Below are 25,091 nucleotides of genomic sequence, written 5' to 3' on the forward strand. Positions count from 1 at the left end.
GTGGTTCCCTGAAGACATAAATATGCTAGATGGTAATGATACCCAATGTCTGGACGAGAAGTGGAAAGTTCATTCAATTACCTACATATCTCGGGCTCCAGATGTTTGACAATACATTGGAGAACTTCCCCATGTAACTATTAGCTTTTCCTATATTTTGCTGGCTGTTTATGGCAGAGCTGAAACACCAGTATGAGCCTCGTTTCAGTCTTGCAAAACAAATTGATCTAACCTCAGAAGTTCCAAGAGCTACTCAAAAAGACCACGAATTCTGGAACTGTATCTTGGTTTGGCTTTTGTCTCATTCTGAAAATAAGATCCCTTTGCTTAGCTGAAATTGGTTAAATATCCTCCTTTCCTCAACCATATGGATATTGCTTTTCCAAAGGTCTGAAGGACAGTGGCCTTTGGTGTCTGGGATTTTAGGGTGTTTGGCTAATCAATACCCCGGTAAGTAATTAACCACATCTGAATGAGAATCAAGTGAGTTCTGTTCATTTCAAACATTAGGTAGATCTTATAGATCCCAGCCCGTAGATTTCTTTTACTCCAACTCCCTGAACAGTTTTATTCCTCTCTAGGTAATATAGGGTGGTGGCTTCTGGATGAAATGTTTGCTGTTGCTTTTTTCCTCTTGTCTTTGATGACTTGTCAGCCTGGGGTAGCCATACAGGAGAAGGTGAACTGGTGAGTTGGCCAAAAGTTTCTGCAAAATTTGCAGTTAGGGGTTACTTGGTGGGGAACTGAGACACTCTCATGTTTGCAACAGGCTGTTTTAGGATAGAATGTGACCTCTTTCCACATTATTACTAATTCAGTGAAGGAGTCCAGGCCAGTGACAAGAGCATTCACTTGGTGTCAGATGGACCTGTGTGCAAATCACAGCTCCAAGACTTAGGAGCTGGCTGATCTGGAGTAAATCAGCTAATCGCTTTGTGCTTGCTTCCCGATCTGTAAAATGAGAATAATAATGTCTCTTCTATAAGAGTTAATGAACATGAAATAAAATCTTGGATATAAAGTATACTCAACTTAATAAGTAATAGTTCTCTTGAGTTATATTGGACAATTAACCTCTGCTTATCCATTTGTGTGTAAGAATACCCATCTCATAGTGTTTTGGGAAGGATAAAATTAGATAATGTATATAAAATTATCTTGGGAAAGCCAAGAGACTGTAAAGATGCTGAGTCATTTCATCCTAGAAACGACCTAACCTTTTGCTATGGAGTAACGAATAGAAGTGATATTTTCATATGTACATTGCATTTTACCCATTCCATTTCCTTGAATATCCCAAACTGGCTTCACTGTTATTTTTTTTTTTAAGTCTTAACATCAAGTATTTTGTGGTGCTTAAACAGCCTCTTATTTTGCCTTTGTGATAGCTTTAAAGAAGTCCCTCTCTCCCAGACATTGAAGATTTTAAGTAGAGTTATTTTATTCAAATTCTTGTTGGATGATTCAATTTTGAATCATTATTGCTTTTAAATGCTAGACTAGAGATTTCCTTTAAGTAACAGTTAAGAAGGGGAAAGGCATTTTTATAAGCAGTTAATTTGCAACTCGTATTTAAAGCGAATACAATTTTGAAAAATCAGAAAATTCATCTCTAATAATTAGAAGATAAAGGCAAGAGAACTGTGGTAAAGGAAATCTCTGCTGAGATACTCTTAATTATAAAAGCTTATCATTGTAATCCTTTTTGAAAATGAACAAAGAGTCTTGATGTTTGAACTTATCAAATAAGAAAGACCAGTGAAGAGGCAAATTTGAAGTCAAGGCAAAAGAGAACCAATTAAATATGTTACAAAGTGCTGAAGTAGGAAGTCACAAGGTCTTTTTGTCTAATGCCAGTGTGCCTGACCCTCGCCTTGCAAATGCAAAACTACATGGTGAAATAACTTTACTGGGTTCAGCTTCTGGCACTGGCATTTACTATTTGTGTAATCTTAGGCAAGTTAAGTTTTCTGGGCTGTAAAGTGGGAGGCAAGTAAGAGGAAGAATTAAATGCATAAAAAGTATTTAGAACAATGCCTGGTACTTAGTAAGTTTTCAAGGAAAGCTGTTGCCATTAGTGGTGTGTGATTGTCATTGTCATTTTTTGGGTATTTTTCATCTCTCTGATGGTTGATAAAAACTAGAATAAATTTGTAATGTGCCTATACATTATTGATACAATGTATAAAATAGACAACTGATGGGAACATACTGTATAGCACAGGGAACTCTACCTAATGCACTGTGGTAACCTAAATGGGAGGGAAGTCCAAAAGGGTGGGGATATCTGTATGTGTATGTCTGATTCATTTTGTTGTGCAGTGGAAGCTAAAACAACATTGTAAGGCAACCATACTCCAATAAAAATTAATTTAAAAAACTAAAATAAAATTTAACAACGAAAAAAAAATTGCAATGTGCCAATTAGTATGGATCTTTTGGATTAGTCTCACTTCAAACTTTAAAAAAATTTAACAATGGCAAAATAACTAACAATTTATTTTTCTCAAATAAAATATAAACACTAACATTGAAAACAGATGATATACATTTATATTTTTAATGGTATACATTTTTATAAGCTCATATTTACCATTATTATAAAGTATATTGCCTGTATGTTATTATACCATTACTATAAATTCTTAGAAAAGTGTGGTTTGAGAAAAATATTTTAAGACAATGTTGATGAAAAGACGTTATATTCAGCCTCAAAAAGCAATGACTCTCTCTTATGTGTTTTATACAAATAATACATTATAGCATGTGTGTTCCTTTAAAAAGTTTAAAAATTTTTCAATCCTTTTAATTTATTGAGATTTGTTTTATGACAAAGAATATGATATATCTTAGTGAATATGTCACAGGCACTTCAAAGTTTGTATTCATCTGTCGTGTGTAGTTCTAAGTCATTAAGTTGGTTATTAATGCTGCTCAAGTTTTCACCTCCTTGTCTATCAATTACTGAGGGAGGAATGTTGCATCCCCAAGTATATTTGTGGATTTGTCTATTTCTCCTTTCAGTTCTATCAGTTTTTGTTTCATGTATTTTGAAGCTCTGTTATTATCTGTTTATCTACTTGTCTATCTATGTCTGTCTATCTGTCTATCTATCTATCTATCTATCTACATACAGGTTTGTAGATGATCTGCCCCTTTATCATTATGAAAGGCTTTCATTATCCCTGGGTTTGCGTGGTGAATTTTTTTTCCCAATATTTTATTTTAACTTATCTGACTCTTTATATTTTAAAGTATGCCTCATATAGATAGCACATAGATGGGTCTTACTTTATTATCTAGTCTAATAATCTCTGTCTTTTAATCATAGTATTTATACAACTTATATAAGATGTAATTACTGATATGCATGGGTTTGGGTTTGCCATCTTTCTATTTGTCCCATCTGTTCTTTGTTTCTATTTTTCTCCTTTTTTGGGTCATCTTTTGCATTTCATATTTTTTCTAATTCCAAATAATTTGTTAGCAATTCTACTTTTTTTTTTTTTTGGTTATTACTCTAAGCTTTGCAACATTCATTGTTAACTTAACACAGCCTACCTTCAAATAATATCATACCACTTCTGATACCATTTTTATTCTTCCTGAGTAACTTCTTTTGACCTTTCTTATAGTGCAGAATGAATTTTGGTGAGGGAGTTATCCATTTTCGCTAGTCTGAAGAACTCTGTATTTTGCCTTTATTTTGAAGGGTATCTTTGATGACTACAAAATTCTAAGTGGAAAGCTTCCTTTTTTCCTCCCACATCACTTTGAAGACATTAATATCATTCCATTATCTTCAGCTTGTATAATCTTTGAGGAGAGATCCACTTTGTTATGGACTCCTTTAATATTTTGTCACTGATTTCCAGCAGTTTGATTATGATGTGCCTAGATGTGCTTCTGTGGATTTATAGTTCTCATCAAATTTGCGGAAAAAAATTTTGCCACTATTAATTCAAACATGTTTTCTGCCACATACTTTCTCCTCTGCTTCTGATCGCAGGTATGCTCGACTCCCTGATATTATTTCACAGGTCACTGAGGCTCTGTTCTTTTTTTATTGTTTTTGGCAGTATTTTTTCTCTGTTTCATTTTGGATAGTTTCTATATCTTTAAGTTTACTGATCTTTTCTTTTGCAGTATTTAATCTGTTTTTTAGCCCATCCAATGGATCTTTCATTTTGGTTTTTATAATTTTTCAGCTTCAAAACTTTCATCTGGTACTTTTTTATATCTTTCACTTCTCATCATGTCCATGATTCCCCTTACTTTAATATACTTAAAATAACTCAAAATCCTTGTTTGCTACTTCCATCACTTTTATTTCATAGGTCTTTAGAATTAGGAAGGACTTTGACATCTAATTTAATCCACTCATGTTATAGATAAGGAAATTGAGTCCCAGAAAGAGAAGGGGAATATTAAATAACAACCAGACCACTCCTCTAGGCATTTTATGAATATTGACCAATTTAAACCTCATTATGTCCCTCTAAGACTGTTGTAATCATTATCCCCTCCAGTTGAGAGCCAGAGAGGAAACAAAGCAATTTGATATGTCAGTCACCCCGTTTCCTAGTTGTACAGTCAGGCCTTCTAATCCCCAGATCAGTGTTATTACACCATTACTGCTACCCTCACCCACCAGAAAAAAAAAAATCTTTTCAAAACTGAGTGCCCATTTTGATAAGCACTATTTACAACAGCCAGGACATGGAAGCAACCAAAATGCCCATCAATGGCTAGAGGAATGGCTAAAGGAATGGCTAAAGAAGATATGGTACATATATACAATGGAATATTACCCAGCCATAAAAAAGAATGAAATCTTGCTATTTGCAGCAACATGGATGCAACTAGAGATTATCATACTGAGTGAAGTAAGTCAGACAAAGGCAAAAACCATATGATATCGCTTATATGTGGAATCTAAAAAAATGGTACAAATGAACTTATTTACAAAACAGAAATAGAGTCACAGATGTAGAAAACAAACTTATGGTTACCAGGTGGGTAAGGGGGAGGAGGGTAAATTGGGAGATTGGGGTTGACACATATACACACTACTATACGTAAAACAGATAACTAATAAGGACCTACTGTATAGCACAGGGAACTCTACTCAATACTCTGTAATGACCTATATGGGAAAAGAATCTAAAAAAGAGTGGATATATGTATATGCATAACTGATCCACTTTACTGTATACCTGAAACTAACACAGCATTGTAAATCAACTATACTCCAGTAAATTTGTTTTTTAAAAAAGCAAAACAAATATTTAATTGGGAATTAGGATACCCAAAGGTTTTTATAACATTTCCAACCCAACATTTCCACTGATGAAGAATGAACAAAATACCTTAGGGGGATTAAAGAAATATGAGTGAAGACCTCAAACGTAGAAGATAACCACAGGGATCTGTTTGCTTCTTTAAATAGGTCATACAGGCAGTGGATCCTAATGAAATTTAAATCACTATCTTCTTTTTTATTTTATTGTTTCATGGGCATCAGAGTGTTCACCAAAGTAACCCAGGCCAGGGCCGTGCGAATATTTTCTATAGCTGTCCAGATGACTGGAAATCAACATGAATTCAGGCTGCATGAAATTTTAGCTAATATAAACAATTGGAGTAGTGGATGTGACTCAAAGTGAGTCTCATGACTATGGACACTTTTTTTGGGGGGTAACTAATCTTTAGCTATACTTCAAGCAGTATTGGGTGTGGGCTTTGATGTGAGATCAAGCTGGGTTTAAATCCTGGCTTCACCACTTAGTGGCTATGGAGCTTGGGTAAGTTACTTAAACTCTCTAAGGCTTAACTTTCTCATCTATAAAATAGAGACAATACATATTTCATAGAGTGCTTGTCAGGAGTTAAGAGAGTTAATATAAAGCAATGAGCATAGAAACTGGCACATGGTAAGCTTTTAGAAAATTACTTTTATTACTCTATTTCCCTTTTGTCAGAAATCCTTCATAGTATTTCTTGGAATGTGTTTTTATTTTTTATTTTTATTTTTATTTTTTTTATTTTTTTTTTGCGGTATGTGGGCCTCTCACTGTTGTGGCCTCTCCCGTTGCGGAGCACAGGCTCCGGACACGCAGGCTCAATGGCCATGGCTCATGGGCCAAGCCGCTCCGCGGCATGTGGGATCCTCCCAGACCGGGGCACGAACCCGTGTCCCCTGCATCGGCAGGCGGACTCTCAACCACTGCGCCACCAGGGAAGCCCCTGGAATGTGTTTTTAAAATGCATAGATTTGGGAGTCAGAACAGCCTTGGTTTGAATTCTTTTTTTTTTTTTTTTTTTTTGCGGTATGTGGGCCTCTCACTGTTGTGGTCTCTCCCATTGTAGAGCACAGGCTCCGGACACGCAGGCTCAGTGGCCATGGCTCAAGGGCCCAGCCGCTCCGCAGCATGTGGGGTCCTCCCGGACTGGGGCACGAACCCGTGTCCCCTGAATCGGCAGGCAGACTCTCAACCACTGTGCCACCAGGGAAGCCCCTTGAATTCTTGCTTTACCTCTTACTATCTATATAACTTTAACCACATTATTTCATCTTCCTCTGAATCTGTTTTACTTATCTATAAAATAGGTATAATAATTCCTACTCCACAGGGGTCTAGTAAAATTTAAATTATATAACATAAGATCAAATGAGATAATATATTCATACAAAAGTTTTTATTGTGTTCCCACTGTATGCCAGATACTGTGCTCAGGGGACCGTGGTGATCAGTAGAGTCATGACCCCTGCCTTGCAGAACTTGGAGTCTAAGGGTGGGAATAAAGTGTAGGAGGCTCTACATACGTGGGATTATGTTAGCATAGGTCAAGGCAAACCACCTGGAGGACATGAGACTTAACTGAACTGGGAAGGTCTGACCAGATGGATGAGGTGTGATTATTCAGTGTGGAGGAAAGAGCACTATGCATATATTGCAGGAGAGCCTGGAACATGCTTAGAACCAGAAGTTCTGTGTGGAATTCTATGTGTACCTGGAACACAGTAGACACTTTTTTTTCATTTGTTCATTCATTCATTCATTCCTTTTGTTCATTCATTCAATACATATTCCAGGTATGCTACGTGATGAGCAAAACAGATAATGTCCTTACCCTCCTGGAATTTACAGTGTAGTGATGGAATCCGTCAATAAACATGTAAACCAAACATTTCAGTAAAAATTGTGATAAATAGTATGAAGGAAGCAAACAGTGTCCTTTGATAAAGGCTATCAAGCAATCTAAAAATAGGCAGGTTGGGGTGTTCTCTACAGAGGTGGATTTAAGCTGAGATATGAAGGATGGTGAGGAGAAACCAAGTGAAGAGTAGGGAGAGTGGAGAGGTCAGCACATGCTAAGATCCCCCTGAAGGAAATGGCTCATCACATTTGAGGACCTGCAGGATGGGAGCAGCGTGAGACCAGGGGATTGAGTCCTGAGAGGATGTCAGAAAGGGGGACAGGGGCCAGATCACAGAGGACCTTGGGCACCATGGTGAGGAATTTTGATTGTAGTCTATGTGTAATAAAAAACAAACAAACAGGGCTCCCCTGGTGGCGCAGTGGTTGAGAGTCCGCCTGCCGACGCAGGGGACACAGGTTCGTGCCCCGGTCCGGGAGGATCCCACATGCTGCGGAGCGGCTGGGCCCATGAGCCATGGCTGCTGAGCCTGCGCGTCCAGAGCCTGTGCTCCGCAACGGGAGAGGCCACAACAGTGAGAGGCCCACGTACCGCAAAACAAACAAACAAAAAACAAACAAACAAAAATCACTGGAGGGTCTTATACAGGAGGGATATTATCTGATTTCTAATTTTAAAAAATCATCCTGGTGTCTGTGCAGAGAATGGATTGGAGGAAATTGAAGTGGAATGTCTTGGATCATAGGAGGCCATAGCAATTATCTGGGTGAGAGATAACGGTGCCTTAAATTAGGACGGGGGCAGCTGAGACAGGCAGAAGGGAAGATATTTGAGATATATCTTGAAAGCAAAATTGACAGAAATTTCCAAAGGACTGGATATGGGGGTGAGGGCAAGGAAGGAATTAGAGACCACTGTTAGGTATCTGGCTTAAGCAGCTGTGTGTTAGGGTAGTTCCACTTACTGATGTGGATAAAATTGAGAGAGGAACAGTTAAAAGAAGAAAATTAAGAGTTTCGATTCAGAACCATTAAGTTTGCCATGCCTGACAGGCACCTAGTGGAGATATAACATGGGGCAGTTGGATAAACAAAACAGGATTTCTGAGCAGTGGTCCAGGTTGAAGATCTAAATCTAGGAAGCATTAGCATAGGTGGTATGTGAAACCCAGGAAGTGGATATCACCTTCTTAAGAGTGAGAGAAGCAAAAAAAAGAAAGGCAAGACTGCACCCTGGGGAATTCTAGTTTTCAGACACATCAAAGAGAACTGGCCACAGAGGTAGGAAGGGGGCAAGGAAGTGTGGTACTGAAGTCCAAGAGAGGAGAGATTTCAAGAAGGAACAATGGTTAACAGGGCAATTAAGACCAAGATGGAAAACTTTCCACTGGATTTAGCAACATGGAGGTCACTAGAGACTCAGCACTTTCAAAGTCAAATTTTAAGTATGCTTCATGATGTAATTCCCATGTAACTGAATGGGAGTAGCTCCAGGTTATAGAATTAGTGACAATCAGTCTTGAATATAAGCTGAGCCTATTTATTAGGATGACCCACTGGAAATAATCAGGGTTGGGCCTTCTGACCTAGCCTGGGATGGGTAGCTAATTAATTATTTTGTGATCTAAACTGCTGAGGTGGCCACATTCTGCGGTCAAGCATTTGACTCACAGATTACATGTTCAAGTCTAGGTTTTAGGCCATTTTAGGCCTTTTGCCCAAAATTCCACCCTATCTAAAAAGGCAGATGGAAAGCATCTCACTAGTCTCCAGCCCTCCACAGCATAGGCATTTAATATGTTTTTGATGAAGATGGAGAGGTTTGATGCATTCTGGGGCTGAGAAGGTTAGAGAGAAGAAACTAACATGTATGTCAGGCTGATGCTTGGGGCTTTCCATGCTTTGCATATGTAATCTCACTCCATATTCAAAACAGTCTCACAAGTTATTATTATCCCTGTTTTTTAGCTATAAATAGCAGAAACTGGATTTAAATGCATGTTTGGTAGGCTCGAAAGCCCTTTCTGTTACATCAGTGCTTCTTCAACTGTGTTAAATAGTCTTACAGATATTACATGAAAGAAAAAAATGACCTATAGTCAAAAATTGGGTAAATGCTCTGTTAAGTAAATTAAAATGCAGAACTTTTCAGAGCCTTAATGTGTTGTTGGCATTTTAAATCTTCAAGAGCAGTATGTTGTATACAATTTATACAAATGTATTTGACCAGGTAACTTTACTTCTTTTCCTCCTCACCTCTGGTGCATATCTCAGGAACTAGTACTCCACAGAGCATACTTTGGGAACCCTGCACATAGCACTATATTCCCTTGTGATGATTCTACAGATGAAAAACTTAATAGCCAGACAGTTAAAGAAACTTGCCCATAGTGGCACAGCAAGGTAGATGCCAACTAAAGACTAGAATCAAAGACTCCTGAATCTTACTGTTCTACATTAAATCTCTTCCTGCTTGAGTAAATTTTCAGTAGCTGGAAGATGCTTTCAAACTATTTGCCAAGATTTACTAGGCCACAGATTTATTAAATGTTCCTGAAGTAATTGAAAAATTGATACGGTTCTTTTGGAAAGCCATTTGGCCGTATGTGTCATAAGCTTTGAAACCATTTGTATCCTTCAACCCAGCCATCCTATTCTACAGGAAGTATCTTCAGTAAGTAACTTAGAATACAGAAAAACTGGGTGCTCAGTACTCTAATTGTTTAATGTTAGTGGAATGGAACAATGTGAAGTCATCATAAAAAGTTTACATTTCTCTGATAATATTAAATGGAAAAATAAAGATATAAAAATGTAATAGTATGACCTCAACTATGTTATAAAAATTAAGAATGAAAGGAAATATAACAAAGTATTAATGGTGGTGGAATTTGGGGCAATTTTTTTCTTTTATAGTCTTTTCTATGTTCTCTTTAGGAGAACATATGACTTTTATAATCAACAAAAAAAAAACGACCTTAAAAAATTCATTGGAACGATAAGAGAAGATGCCCATCATATTGATATTGGCTAAAAGGTTGGAGCCCTGTAATGACTTAATGAATGGCCCTTGTGTACCTTCTGTAGCCTTGCTTCAGTGATAGCATGACTGTGTGTTCCTCTGTCTAGACATCACGTCACAAAGCTTTTAAAACTACAGCAACACAGCACTGCTCTAAGCTTTTGCTTCCATCTATTAACACTGTTTCCTTCCATTTTGACATCATAATGCAGTCTCTGTGGGCTTACAATGACATTATCTTGACAATTCCACAGTGAGATGCAGAACTAATACTGGAGTCATTTTCTGCTCCCAAACCTCCTCCCTGTAACTTCTCTCCCACGTTTTAGTGATCAGAACTCTTGTTTTTCTCTGTGTTTCTATGTTCACACTTTTATTATTAGGACAATCTATCAGAAAAATGACATATGGACCAAACCTTGAGCCATCTGAATGTCTAGACACCAGGATCATTTAATTAGATTCTAACTGGAAATTAGGTTCAAATAAATTTCTAAACAATGTCATTCTATTTCCCATACATTGGCTTCATTCATTCTATCCCCTTTTTATCCTTCCTTTCTTCCTTCATTCCTTCCTTCCTCCCTTCCTTCCTTCCCCCCTCTCCCTCCCTCACTTTCTCCCTCCTTTTCTCCCTTATTTTCTTTCCTCTCCTAAATATTTACTGAGCACCTTCCTTGGGTCTGGCACCATGATAAGTGCCAGGAGTTCAGTAGCACACATATGAACAGTACAAGTACCTGCCATCATAGAGATTATGATCTGGTGGAGAAGGCAGAAATTATACAAACATTATAAGTATGATAATTAAGTGCTGAGAAGAAGATGTGCAGAGATTGACAAATCATATGAAGGGAGATATCTATCAGTCTGGGTGTTGAGAAATGTTTTCCTAAAGAACCAATGTTTATGATGAGACTGAAAGATACCTAGGAGTCACCCAGGAGAAAGATAGTTGGATTCTTTCACGATTGGGTTTTACAGGTAGGTGTGATCAAGGGAACAGTGGGGTCCAGGAATTCAGGACATAATTAAAATTTAAAAATGATGGATCACGAAATCAAAACTGATTATAAAGGAAAATGAAGATAGGAGAGGTCTTATTGATAGAGAGAAAGCTTGGGTGTCAATGGAGGCCACAATGAGGTCCAAGAAAAATGCACGGGAATCCTTGAGCATATAGATATAGAAGAAGACGAGGCTGTGGAGCCCCAAATAACTATTTACAGGTGACTCATGAATTAGCGATTTGGAGGAGAAGCTGTTTCAGAGAGTAAGAAAGTCCAGGATGAAAACATGGAAGATAATAGAGTGAAGAAAATGGTCACTGGAGAGGAAGAAAAGGAGCAACCGAGAGTGCAGAGCATTTCATGGTTCATTTATAGGGATGCTGAGGTCTTCCAGGATGATGAGAGGAACTGGAGTAGAGAGGAAGATGGTGAGCTGAGCACTGAAGTTTTTTTGAACGGATAATAGGGCTGGCACTCTATACTAGCATCATTTTGTAGATCAGATTTTCTCAAAGTGTGGTCTACAGGCTCCAGGGAGTCCCCAAGATCTTTTCAGGGTGATGCCTGGGTGTTCAAAACAATTTTACAATAATACTAAGACATTATTCGCTCTTTTCACTGTGTTTATGTTTGCACTGACAGTGTAAAAGTAATGGTGGACCAGTCCCTCCCATCTGGAAACTTGCACAAGCCTCTTAGCTAGCCTCATCCACCAGAGGGCAGACAGCAGAAGCAAGAAGAACTACAACCCTGCAGTCTGTGGAACAAAAACCACATTCACAGAAAGATAGGCAAGATGAAAAGGCAGAGGGCTATGTACCAGATGAAGGAACAAGATTAAAGCCCAGAAAAATAACTAAATGAAGTGGAGATAGGCAACCTTCCAGAAAAAGAATTCAGAATAATGATAGTGAAGATGATCCAGGATCTCGGAAAAAGAATGGAGGCAAAGATCGAGAAGATGCAAGAAATGTTTAACAAAGACCTAGAAGAATTAAAGAACAAACAAACAGAGATGAACAATACAATAACTGGAATGAAAACTACACTAGAAGGAAACAATAGCAGAATAACTGAGGCAGAAGAACAGATAAGTGACCTGGAAGACAGAATGGTGGAATTCACTGCTGCAGAACAGAATAAAGAAAAAAGGATGAAAAGAAATGAAGACAGCCTAAGAGACCTCTGGGACAACATTAAACAGAAAAACATTCGCATTATAGGGGTCCCAGAAGAAGAAGAGAGAGAGAAAGGACCCGAGGAAATATGTGCAGAGATTATAGTTGAAAACTTCCCTAACATGGGAAAGGAAATAGCCATTCAAGTCCAGGAAGTGCAGTGAGTCCCATACAGGATAAACCCAAGGAGAAACAGGCCAAGACACACAGTAATCAAATTGGCAAAAATTAAAGACAAAGAAAAATTATTTAAAGCAGCAAGGGAAAAATGACAAATAACATACAAGGGAGATCCCCTAAGGTTAACAGCCGATTTCTCAGCAGAAACTCTACAAGCCAAAAGGGAGTGGCACGATATACTTAAAGTGATGAAAAGGAAGAACCTACAACCAAGATTACTCTACCCAGCAAGGATCTCATTCAGATTCGATGGAGAAATCAAAAGCTTTACAGACAAGCAAAAGCTAAGAGAATTCAGCACCACCAAACCAGCTGTACAACAAATGCTAAAGGAACTTCTCTAAGTAGGAAACACAAGAGAAGAAAAGGACCTACAAAAAAAAAAACCCAAAACAATTAAGAAAATGGTCATAGGAACAAACATATCGATAATTACCTTCAACGTGAATGGATTAAATGCTCCAACTAAAAGACACAGGCTTGCTGAATGGATACAAAAACAAGACCCATATATATGCTGTCTACAAGAGACCCACTTCAGACCTAGGGACACATACAGACTGAAAGTGAGGGGATGGAAAAAGATATTCCTTGCAAAAGGAAATCAAAAGAAAGCTGGAGTAGCAATACTCATATCAGATAAAATAGACTTTAAAATAAAGAATGTTACAAGAGACAAGGAAGGACACTACATAATGATCAAGGGATCAATCCAAGAAAAGATATAACAATTATAAATATATATGCACCCAACACAGGAGCACCTCAATACATAAGGCAACTGCTAACAGCTATAAAAGAGGAAATCAACAGTAACACAATAATAGTCAGAGACTTTAACACCTCATTTACAGCAATGGACAGATCATCCAAAATGAAAATAAATAAGGAAACAGAAGCTTTAAATCACACAATAGACCAGATAGATTTAATTGATATTTATAGGACATTCCATCCAAAAATAGCAGATTACACTTTCTTCTCAAGTGTGCATGGAATATTCTCCAGGAGAGATCCCATCTTGAGTCACAAATCAAGCCTCAGTAAATTTAAGAAAATTGAAATCATATCAAGCATCTTTTCTGACCACAATGCTATGAGATTAGAAACGAATTACAGGCAAAAAAATGTAAAAACCGCAAACACATGGAGGCTAAACAATACATTACTAAATAACCAAGAGATCACTGAAGAAATCAAGGAGGAAATCAAAAAATACCTAGAGACAAATGACAATGAGAACACGAAGCTCCAAAACCCATGGGATGCAGCAAAAGCAGTTCTAAGAGGGAAGTTTATAGCTATACAAGCCTACCTCAAAAAACAAGAAAAATATCAAATAAACAATCTAACTTTACACCTAAAGGAACTAGAAAAAGAAGAACAAACAAAACCCAAAGTTAGCAGAAGGAAAGAAATCATAAAGATCAGAGCAGAAATAAATGAAATAGAAACAAAGAAAACAATAGCAAAGATCAATAAAACTAAAAGTTGGTTCTTTGAGAAAATAAACAAAATTGATAAACCATTAGCCAGACTCATCAAGAAAAAGAGGGAGAGGAGTCAAATCAATAAAATTAGAAATGAAAAAGGAGAAGTTACAACAGACACTGCAGAAATACAAAGCATCCTAAGACACTACTACAAGCAACTCTATGCCAATAAAATGGACAACCTGGAAGAAATGGACAAATTCTTAGAAAGGTATAACCTTCCAATACTGAACCAGGAAGAAATAGAAAATATGAACAGACCAATCACAAGTAATGAAATTGAAACTGTGATTGAAAATCTTCCAACAAACAAAAGTCCAGGACCAGACGGCTTCACAGGTGAATTCTATCAAACATTTAGAGAAGAGCTAACACCCATCCTTCTCAAACTCTTCCAAAAAACTGCAGAGGAAGGAATACTCCCAAACTCATTCTATGAGGCCACCATCACCCTGATACCAAAAGCAGACAAAGGTACTACAAAAAAACAAAATTACAGACCAATATCACTGATGAATATAGATGTAAAAATCCTCAACCAAATACTAGCAAACGGAATCCAACAACACATTAAAAGGGCCATACACCATGACCAAGTGGGATTTATCCCAGGGATGCAAGGATTCTTCAATATATGCAAATCAATCAATGTGATACACCATATTAACAAATTGAAGAATAAAAACCATATGATCATCTCAATAGATGCAGAAAAAGCTTTTGACAAAATTCAACACCTATTTACGATAAAAACTCTCCAGAAAGTGGGCATAGAGGGAACCTACCTCAACATAATAAAGGCCAAATATGACAAACCCAGAGCAAACATCATTCTCAATGGTGAAAAACTGAAAGCATTTCCTCTAAGATCAGGAACAAGACAAGGATGTCCACTCTCACCACTACTATTAAACATAGTTTTGGAAGTCCTAGCCTTGGCAAAGAAGAAAAAGAAATAAAAGGAATACAAATTGGAAAAGAAGAAGTAAAACTGTCACTGTTTGCAGATGATATGATACTATACATAGAGAATCCTAAAGACGCCACCAGAAAACTACTAGAGCTAATCAATGAATCTGGTAAAGTTGCAAGAAACAAAATTAAGGCACAGAAATCTCTTGCATTCCTATACACTAATGATGAAAAATCTGAAAGAGAAATTAAGGAAACACTCCCATTTACTATTGCAACAAAAAGAATAAAATACCTAGGAATAAACGTACCTAGGGAGACAAAAGACCCGTATGCAGAAAACTATAAGACACTGACGAAAGAAATTAAAGATGACACCAACAGATGGAGAGAGATACCATGTTCTTGGATTGGAAGAATCAATATTGTGAAAATGACTATACTACCCAAAGCAATCTCCAGATTCAGTGCAATCCCTATGAAATCACCAATGGCATTTTTTACGGAACTAGAACAAAAAATCTTAAAATTTGTATGGAGACACAAAAGACCCCGAATAGCTAAAGCAGTCTTGAGGGAAAAAAACGGAGCTGGAGGAATCAGACTCCCTGACTTCAGACTATACTACAAAGCTACAGTAATCAAGACAATATGGTACTGGCACAAAAACAGAAACATAGATCAATGGAACAAGATAGAAAGCCCAGAGATAAACCCATGCACCTATGGTCAACTAATCTATGACAAAGGAGGCAAGGATATACAATGGAGAAAAGACAGTCTCTTCAATAAGTGGTTCTGGGAAAACTGGACAGCTACATGTAAAAGAATGAAATTAGAACACTCCCTAACACCATACAAAAAAATAAACTCAAAATGGATTAGAGACCTAAATGTAAGACCAGACACTATAAAACTCTTAGAGGAAAACATAGGAAGAAGACTCTTTGACATAAATCACAGCAAGATGTTTTTTGATCCACCTCCTAATGGAAATAAAAACAAAAATAAACAAATGGGACCTAATGAAACTTCAAAGCTTTTGCACAACAAAGGAAACCATAAACAAGACAAAAAGACAACCCTCAGAATGGGAGAAAATATTTGCAAATGAATCAACGGACAAAGGATTAATCTCCAAAATATATAAACAGCTCATGCAGCTCAATATTAAAAAAACAAACAACCTAATTCAAAAATGGGCAGAAGACCTAAATAGATATTTCTCCAAAGAAGACATACAGATGGCCAAGAGGCACATGAAAAGCTTCTCAACATCACTAATTGGTAGAGAAATGCAAATCAAAACTACAATGAGGTATCACCTCACACCAGTTAAAATGGGCATCATCAGAAAATCTACAAACAACAAATGCTGGAGAGGGTGTGGAGAAAAGGAAACCCTCTTGCACTGTTGGTGGGAATGTAAATTGATACAGCCACTATGGAGAACAGTATGGAGGTTCCTTTAAAAATTAAAAGTAGAATTACCATATGACCCAGCAATCCCACCACTGGGCATATACTCAGAGAAAACCATAATTCAAAAAGAAACATGCACCCCAACGTTCACTGCAGCACTATTTACAATAGCCGCGTCATGGAAGCAACCTAAATGCCTATCAACAGACGAATGGATAAAGAAGTTGTGGTACATATATACAATGGAATATTACTCAGCCATAAAAAGGAATGAAATTGAGTCATTTGTTGAGACGTGGATGGATCTAGAGACTGTCATACAGAGTGAAGTAAGTCAGAAAGAGAAAAACAAATATCATATATTAATGCATATATGTGGAACCTAGAAAATGGTGCAGATGAACCGGTTTTCAGAGCAGAAATAGAGACACAGATGTAGAGAACAAACGTATGGACACCAAGGGGGGAAAGCAGTGGGGGTGGAGGTGTGATGAATTGGGAGATTGGGATTGACATGTATACACTGATGTGTGTAAAATGGATGACTAATAAGAACCTGCTGTATAAAAAAATAAATAAAATAAAATTCAAGAATTAAAAAGAAAAAAAAAGTAATGGTGGCTAAAACTACTGTGGCCTTGATACAAATCAAGGCATTGACACCAAACTCACAGGAAAGAAATTGTTTCACTTAGAAAAGCCCTGAAAATAGTTTAAATTGTTAATTTTATTAAAACCCAATCTTTGAATACATGTTACTTAAATATTTGTGGCAAAATGGAAAAAATGCATAAAGAACTTCTACTGTACCTAAGTATGAGGGTACAGTACATGTTTTTTCTTGAGAAAAAACAATTGTTTGAGTTGTAAGTTAGTGTTGATGCCTTTTTCCTGGAACACTGTTTTTACTTGACAGAATAACTGCCAAACAAACTATGGTTATTCAGGCTAAGATACTTGGCAGACATTGTCTCAAAAATGAGCAGAGGGCCTATTACTTCCAGGAAAACAAATGGCATTATTTGTTACCAATGACAAAATTTGGGCTTTCAAACGAAAATTAAAATTTTGGAAAATGTATTCACTACCATGAACTTGAGATCACTGTTAATATTTATAAATTTGACTTATTAATATGTTATAGTGAAATGTGTGACTATTTTAAAGATATGTACACTCAGGGAACCACTGTTTTTTAAATTTCCAATGTCTGATGTTATAAAAATCATGTATGGGTACCAGATACATTTAAAGGATACATAGATCAATGGGTTTTAATGTAACAGAGTACAAAAAATTCATTGATAGGCTTTCAGGTTCCAAGTGCAATTAACATTTAAGAAATGACTGCTTTTCAAGATTTGGTGTAGCATCAAAGAACATCCACAATTACCTGAGAAGACTATTAAAACACTCCTCAACTGCATAATTTTTTTCAACTACATAACTGTATGAGGCTGGAGTTTCTTCATAGATTTCAACCAAAGCAACATAAAGCAACATATTGAATGAAGAAGCAGAAATGAGAATCTAGCTGCTTTCTACTAAACCAGACATCAAAAGAGATTTGCAAAAACATAAAACAGTAACACTCTTTTCAATAATTATGTTTCTTGGAAATGGATTTTTATTTATTTATTTATTTATTTATTTCATTTATTTTTTTTTTTTTTGCGGTACGCGGGCCTCTCACTGTCATGGCCTCTCCCGTTGCGGAGCACAGGCTCCGGACGTGCAGGCTCAGCGGCCATGGCCCACGGGCCCAGCCGCTCCGCGGCATGGGGGATTCTCCCGGACCGGGGCATGAACCCACATCCCCCGCATCGGCAGGCAGACTCTCAACCACTGCGCCACCAGGGAAGCCCGGAAATGGGTTGTTAAATAAACATATATGGTAACATGTAACGGTTTTGTTGTAATTTTAAATGGATAAATAAATATTTCGAAATTTCTCAGTTTTGATGTTTGGATTCTGTGACTGTCGATCGACCCAGTCCCATTAAACAAAAACTCTTCAGAGTCCTCAATAGTATGTTAGAGTATAAAATGTTCCTGGGACCAAAGTCTGAGAACCAGTGATAAAGGTGAACATCACTTTCCTGATGATCCTAGAGCTTCCTGTTTGGGGTTTCAGCATAGGGGGCATCATTCATCGCATGAAGCAGTTCACAGCATAATTAGCATGAATTCTGAAGTACTACAGCATCATCCCTGCATACAGTAGAGGCACAATAAATTTTTATTCTTCATTTCTTAAAACTGGAAATGATTGGAGGGAAAACGTGCACAACTCTTTTGTTGTTGTTGCTTAAATTTTCCATCTCAAAATTGATGCAGGGAAAGGAAAAGAGTTCTGGAGATGGAAACTGGTGATGCTTGCGCAACAATATGAATGTACTTAATGCCCCTGAACTGTAAGCTTCAAATGGTTATGGTAAAATGTAAATTTTACGTTACATGTATTTTACCACAATAAAATATTGGGGGAAGAAAAGGGCATTTAGGCCATATAACTTTTGTTTTAAAAACAGCACATGCAATTCTTAAGAAGGAAGATAGAATCATTCTAGTATTAGAAGTACCCTTACAGCCCAGTGTTCCAAGTAAGAATAACTGCATTTATGGACGTTCCTCTCCTTTCCCTGCTCCATCCCCACTCCCACTTCCAGATAACTTTAAGGCTAAGGGAATATATATTGTGATATTGCTTCATGTTCCACAGCTATAGGTACCCAGATGCCCAAATCAAGGGGTAACCTTTATAAAATAAAAAATTAAGCATCTTTTCAGCCATAAAAAAAGAAGAAAATCCTTCCATCTGTGACAACATTAACGAACCTGGAGGACATTATGCTAAGTGAAATAAGCCAGACAGAAAAAGACAATACTGCATGATCTCACTTATATGTGGAATTTAAAAAAAGTCTAACTCATAAAGCCAGATAGTAGAATAGCGGTTACAAGGGGCTTGTGGGGTCGGGAACATGGGCAGAGGCTGGTCATAGGATATAAACTTTCTGTCATAAGCTGAAAAAGTTCTGGGGTTCTAATGCACAGCATAGTGACTATAGTTAGTAATAGTGTATTGTACACTTGGAATTTGCTAGGAGAGTAGATCTGAAGTGTTTTTACCACACACCAAAAAAAAAAAAAGAAAGAAAGAAAGAAAGAAAAATAAAAGGCAACTATGGGAGGTGATGGATGTGTTTCCCTTGGTCGTGATAATCATGTCACAACGTATATGTATGTCAAACCATCACGTTGGTCATCCTAAATACACCATACGATTGTTGTCAATTATGCCTCAATAAAGCTGGAGAAAAATTCAGCACCTGTTTTCATATTATTAAGCTACTGTCATGTTAAAAGACCTTTTTGAATTTATAATTACAAAAATTAAAATGATCATGATAAAAAATTTAAATATTGAAGCAAGGGGTCTCTTCTCTCTTTAGGAGAGTCAGTCGGGCTGCTCAGAATTCTACTCCCACAGCTGTTTCCTGCCAGCTGGGCAACTGGGGAGAGTGGACAGATTGCTTTCCATGCCAGGAGAAAAAGGTGAGACATATATGACCAATTTTGGAGCATTTAACATTTAAATTGTGTACTAGGCATTCAAATGGAGATAAGCAGTCATGTCTATAAATCTAGAGGTCTGGGGAGAAAAGGGTATTCAGAAGCCATACGCACGTGGCTGGTGGAACTTATTTCTGCCTCTTCTGATTTTGTTTGTAAGGCATTTGGATGAGGCTGCAAAAGATGTGTATGTTATGGCTTAGATGCAGAAAAGTGGCACTCCGGACATGGGCACACTGATCCCCACTGGCCTCTCTGGGTCCTGGCCTATGTATTACCTTCTAATGAGGGTCATCTGGAGGGACCAATGGCTTAGGAACAAAATGCCAAGCTGTCCATGACCTATGAGGAACTGAGATAAACCAAAGCATGTCACACAGGGTGTTCCTGAGGATTTCATTTTCATGCACTGAAAAGGCTGACATGCCCAATGAACAGATGTGTATCTGTCTTGCCCATCTAAGTGGTTTTAATGGGTCCAAGATGATCGCTAAACTCAGTGGCATAAGGGGGATGTTGAGAGCACTGGGCTCTGTCAGGGAGGAGTATTACAATTCTGTCTTTGTTCAGAATCACTGGCTCATGGTGACAACAGAAAGAAGACTAACTTCTATGCTGTTTTCTTCGTATTTTTAAATCTCTGCAGATGACACATGCCTTCACTGGATGCACCCATGGTGGGTGCAGCCCAGATGTGGTACACCACCGCCGAAACTTGTCTATTAGCCTATTGCTGTCAAGCCTGTTTTTTAGCTTCGATTCTGCAGCTTAGATTCTGGCTTGCACCTTATTTTCTGTGTTACTTTGGACATAATTTTTACCTTCTCTGTGCCTCTGATTCCTAATCTATAAATGGGAGTAGAAACAATACTTACACCATAGAGTTATTGAGAGCGTTAAATGAGGAATGCATGCAAAGTGCTTTTCATGGCATCTGGCACAAAGTAAGTGTTTAATAAATGTGAGCTGTTTCTATACTTCCTATCTGTGCCCTCCTCCCCAACCCCACTCCCATTGCCTTGAATCAAGCCCTGCTCTTCTCTCACCTGAGTGATACTCTTGCAGAGCCTACTGATAGTCCTCCTGTCTCCAGATTCCCTCCTCAGTTAGATACAAAAGTGCCCGGTGAGGCTTCCCTGGTGGCACAGTGGTCGAGAGTCCGCCTGCCAATGCAGGGGACGCGGGTTAGTGCCCCGGTCCGGGAAGATCCCACATGCCACGGGGCGGCTGGGCCCGTGAGCCATGGCCACTGAGCCTGCATGTCCGGAGCCTGTGCTCCGCAACGGGAGAGGCCACAACAGTGAGAGGCCCGCATACCGAAAAAAAAAAAAAAAAAAAAGTGCCCTGTGAAGTTTTGATGACACTGGCAGAAACACCATTTGGAGCTAGTTTATTCAACTTTGAAAGCTAAAATTTATGATTTTGCCTCTCCCATCTCTAGGATATGCCAAAGAATCCTCGATGTCCCAGTTTAAAAATATCTGGCCCCCAATTCTCATTCTGCTTTGACATCCTGGATTAGTTTTCTGAGCCTGCTGTAACAAATGCCAAAAACTGGTTGGCTCAGAACAACAGAAATGTATTCTCTCAGAGTTCTGGAGACCAGAAGTCTGCGATCAAGGTGTCAGCATGGCCAGGCTCTCTCTGGAAGCTCTAGGGGAGAAACCGTTCTTTGCTCCTTCCAGCTTTTGGTGGCTGCCTTGCTCCAATCTCTGCTCCTGTCTGCATCACCCCTTCCCTTCTGTGTGTCTCCTTTATGTGTCTATGTGAAATCTCCCTCTGCTTTCCTCTTATAAGGAAACTGTGATGGCATTTAGGGTCCTCCTGGATAATACAGAGTAATTTCTCCAAATTAATGATGTCTGCAAAGATCCTTTTTCCAAATAAGATAACATTTACAACTTTCAAGGATTAGGACTTAATTTCCTTGCATGGCCTTTAGTCAACCTATTATACATTTAAACAGCATCCTAAAGCTACATTTTTCTCTTGTGCTGCACTTTAGATAGCAGATAGCACAGGTGAATGACTTACAGTTTAAATCAACGTTTATTACTTTCTTAGGGACTCAAAAAGACATGTGTCTTTAAAGTAATCCTTAAAATAATTAAATTCTGTTAAGTTTTAAACTGAAAGACCATCTGAGTTTCTTTCTATTAATATTTTTCTTCCTCTCAAAATCACCCAATCAATGATGTGCATTTCTGGAAGGAAACATTTTCTACTAGCTAGAAAAGAAAATTATGTCTTAATGATACCAACCACGGGTAATGGCACGGAGAGGTCCCTAGGGAAGTATCCTTACCAACCTTTCTGCAATACAATGTCTTCATTATTTGATAACAACCTAGAAAATAAGGAGCGGGTGGGAATGAACCTCATGTCTGCACCATCATTCCAAGTACAGAAACCACAGGAAGGATGATAATGACAAAATATAGTCGCCATTATTAAATAATTTCTGTATACCAAGGACCGTGCTAATGCTTTAAATAAATCATCTTCTTATTTGACTTTCACAGCCAACAGTAGGTGACAGACACCACTCAATCCCTTTGCTTAGTTTGCCCAGTAAGAACGTGGCAGAGCCTCAATTTAAAACTTGGTCAGTCTGATTCCAAAATGCCCATGAACCTGAGCTATATGCCTCTCCTGCCTCTCCTGGAGCTATATGGAGAGTAGTAAGTGATATTAGAGGTCACCTAATCCAATTCCCACTCAGTCATAATCCTTCCAGAGTAGCCCAACAGCTGGCTACGAGGATGATGATGATGCTGATACCTATTATTACTAAGCACATACCAGAACCACGCAGAATGCTGATGTCTTTACCTGTGTTATCACTAACCTCAGAACACTCTCATCTCTCTCATCTAACAGATGGGAAAACCGAGGGTCAGAGACGTTAAGTAATTTACCCAGTGACACCGTAAGTGGCAGAACTGAAATTCTAACCCAGCTTAAAATGGGATCATTAATAGTACTCAACCCCCTAGACTTGTGAGGATTAACTGACATAAAGAATGTAAAGGGTTTGGGCAATAGTAAGCGCTCAATAACTGGTAGCTACCATCACCATCATCACCGTGATGGTAACTTCAGGTCTTATAACTGATGAATGTTTTCAAGGTTGAGAAACAGAATTGGCTATACATTTGTATGATGAGCTCTCTTTTAGTTACTGCATTGTGGGGCAAGAGAGTGGGTAGAAAATGAAAATATCCTCCTATTCCCACACTGATCGCTAATTATAATCTCTTCTCGCCTAGTTTACAAATCTTTTATTGTTGTTATTAACTGAAAGTCAGGGAAGGTAAATGGGCAGGTTGGATCCTCACTTCTTTTTGCTACCTCTGCCTCTTTGCTAAGAGGCAGTTAAGTAGGCAGAAGTGGGCAAGAGGAAAGGGAGGGGAAGCTTCACACTCACCCTTGGAAGCATCTGGAAAAGGCTTCACTGATAATGATGTGGAAACCACTTCCATTTATTGAGCACCAATGATATGCCAGGCACAGGGCTAGGTGTGTCCTCAGACCTTCGCTTGCTTAGTTCTCATAAAACCCTTTCGAGGGGAGGTGTCATCACACCTATTTTACGTACTAGACAGTGGTCGCTCAGAAAAGATAAGTGACTTGCTCATGGGCAGTTGGTAAGTGAATCCAGGATTTGGACCTAAGTTGGTCTAATCTCATGCCTGTGCTCTTTCAACTATAGGACACAGGTGAAGGAATCATAAGTAATTGTGATTAGTGAGGTCAACTAAGCCACCTCATTTTATAGATTTGGAAACTGAGGCAGAAAGTGCCAGGCACTGATAACTTTACACAGCAAGTAATAAACAGATTCAGGTCAGGAACTCAATTCACTTACTTCTCAAATCATTGCCTTCCTATTTACTTATTAACAGTTTTGAAGCTAAGGCCTGTGGGCTAAGAGACGGCAGAAAATATGGTGCTGACACTCCATGTGAAGCTTTTCATACAGCATGTTTTGTATTGTTATATTTTTTATCTCCTCAACCATCTCTAAGTTTCTTAAAGACAGGGATGGAACTTCAATTTCTTGGAATATCCTACTGTTCAGCTTCTTCCTGATACGCTAGTATCTAACACTGTACACCCTAGAGAAGACAGTGTCATAAAAACATTGAGCCCAAGACTGGTATGCATTTTTATTCTTTCTCTCCTTCCTTCAATAAGTATTTATTCATCTGCAGTCAGAGCTGGACACAGGGTCTCAGACGATGTCTTCAGAGCTCTTTTTGTCTCTCTAATTGTTGGATGGGCTCTTTCTATAGTACGCAAGATGACCACTTGATAACCACAATTCCCAGCAACTTCAGCTAAAAAGAAACTATCTTTTCCAATAGTTCTGAAAGAAACTTCCCAGAGAGGACTATGATTGCCATAAGGTTGAGTCATGAACCAATCATTGCAACTTGGCAGATGATTGGCACTGTGGTTGCCCTGCCTCGTTCACATCCACACGTCCTGTGACTGAGGGGGTGACTTCACCCCCACCTGAACCATACGAGACATGCCACAAGGAAAGAGGAAATGCCATGACCAGAAGAAATTCTTCAAAGGAAAAGTGATAAACATCTTTTTAAAGGTGACTACCATGTAACTGACCACAGATCAAGTGCCAAGTATATGAAGCCAAATAAGACGTGGCCCTCCCTTTGCTGACCCTAACCCTATGTGCAAATTGTTCCTAAACTAGTGAGAAAGGTAGACAAAGAAGTGGACAATCAATCACAACCTTATATGACAAGTGCTAGGAGAGAGGGTACATAGGGAACTGAGAATATATTACTTAGTTAGGGAAGTTTGTTCCCAAGGAGGTAAACCATGACTCTTGAAAGATGAATAGGTACTAACTGGCTTCAGAAGGTGGAGACAGAGGTCCTTCCTAGCAAGTAGGAAGACCCTAGAAATAACTAGCCCAAACCTCTCATTTGATGTTTGGAGGCCCTACTCAATATTCCAGCTGGTGACAGTGCCACCTCTATTTGAACACCGCCATTAATGATCACTCATCCCCGCAAAGGACAGCTTTGCAGGAAGCTCTCAATCATTAGACAGTCATTCCTTATGTTAAGCTGAGACCTGCCTGCACCCATCTCAGTTGATTGATAGAC

The 25,091-nt window shown here is 38.3% G+C and overlaps 1 protein-coding gene across 2 annotated transcripts in view; it reads left to right on the forward strand.

Moving 5' to 3' along the window:
• Positions 1-610: 610 nt before the first annotated feature.
• C8A (complement C8 alpha chain) overlaps positions 611-25,091 on the forward strand; it is a gene marked incomplete at both ends in the record, with an annotated part of 67,556 nt that continues 43,075 nt past the window's right edge. For both annotated transcript variants that reach the window (XM_079725590.1, XM_079725591.1), the window contains 2 exons: positions 611-687; positions 19,833-19,935. In XM_079725590.1, coding sequence (XP_079581716.1) covers positions 611-687; positions 19,833-19,935 — 180 coding nt within the window. The remainder of the gene's footprint in view (positions 688-19,832; positions 19,936-25,091) is intronic.

This window comes from Hyperoodon ampullatus (genome assembly GCF_949752795.1).
Source record: "Hyperoodon ampullatus genome assembly, chromosome: 2".
Lineage (NCBI taxonomy): Eukaryota > Metazoa > Chordata > Mammalia > Artiodactyla > Ziphiidae > Hyperoodon > Hyperoodon ampullatus.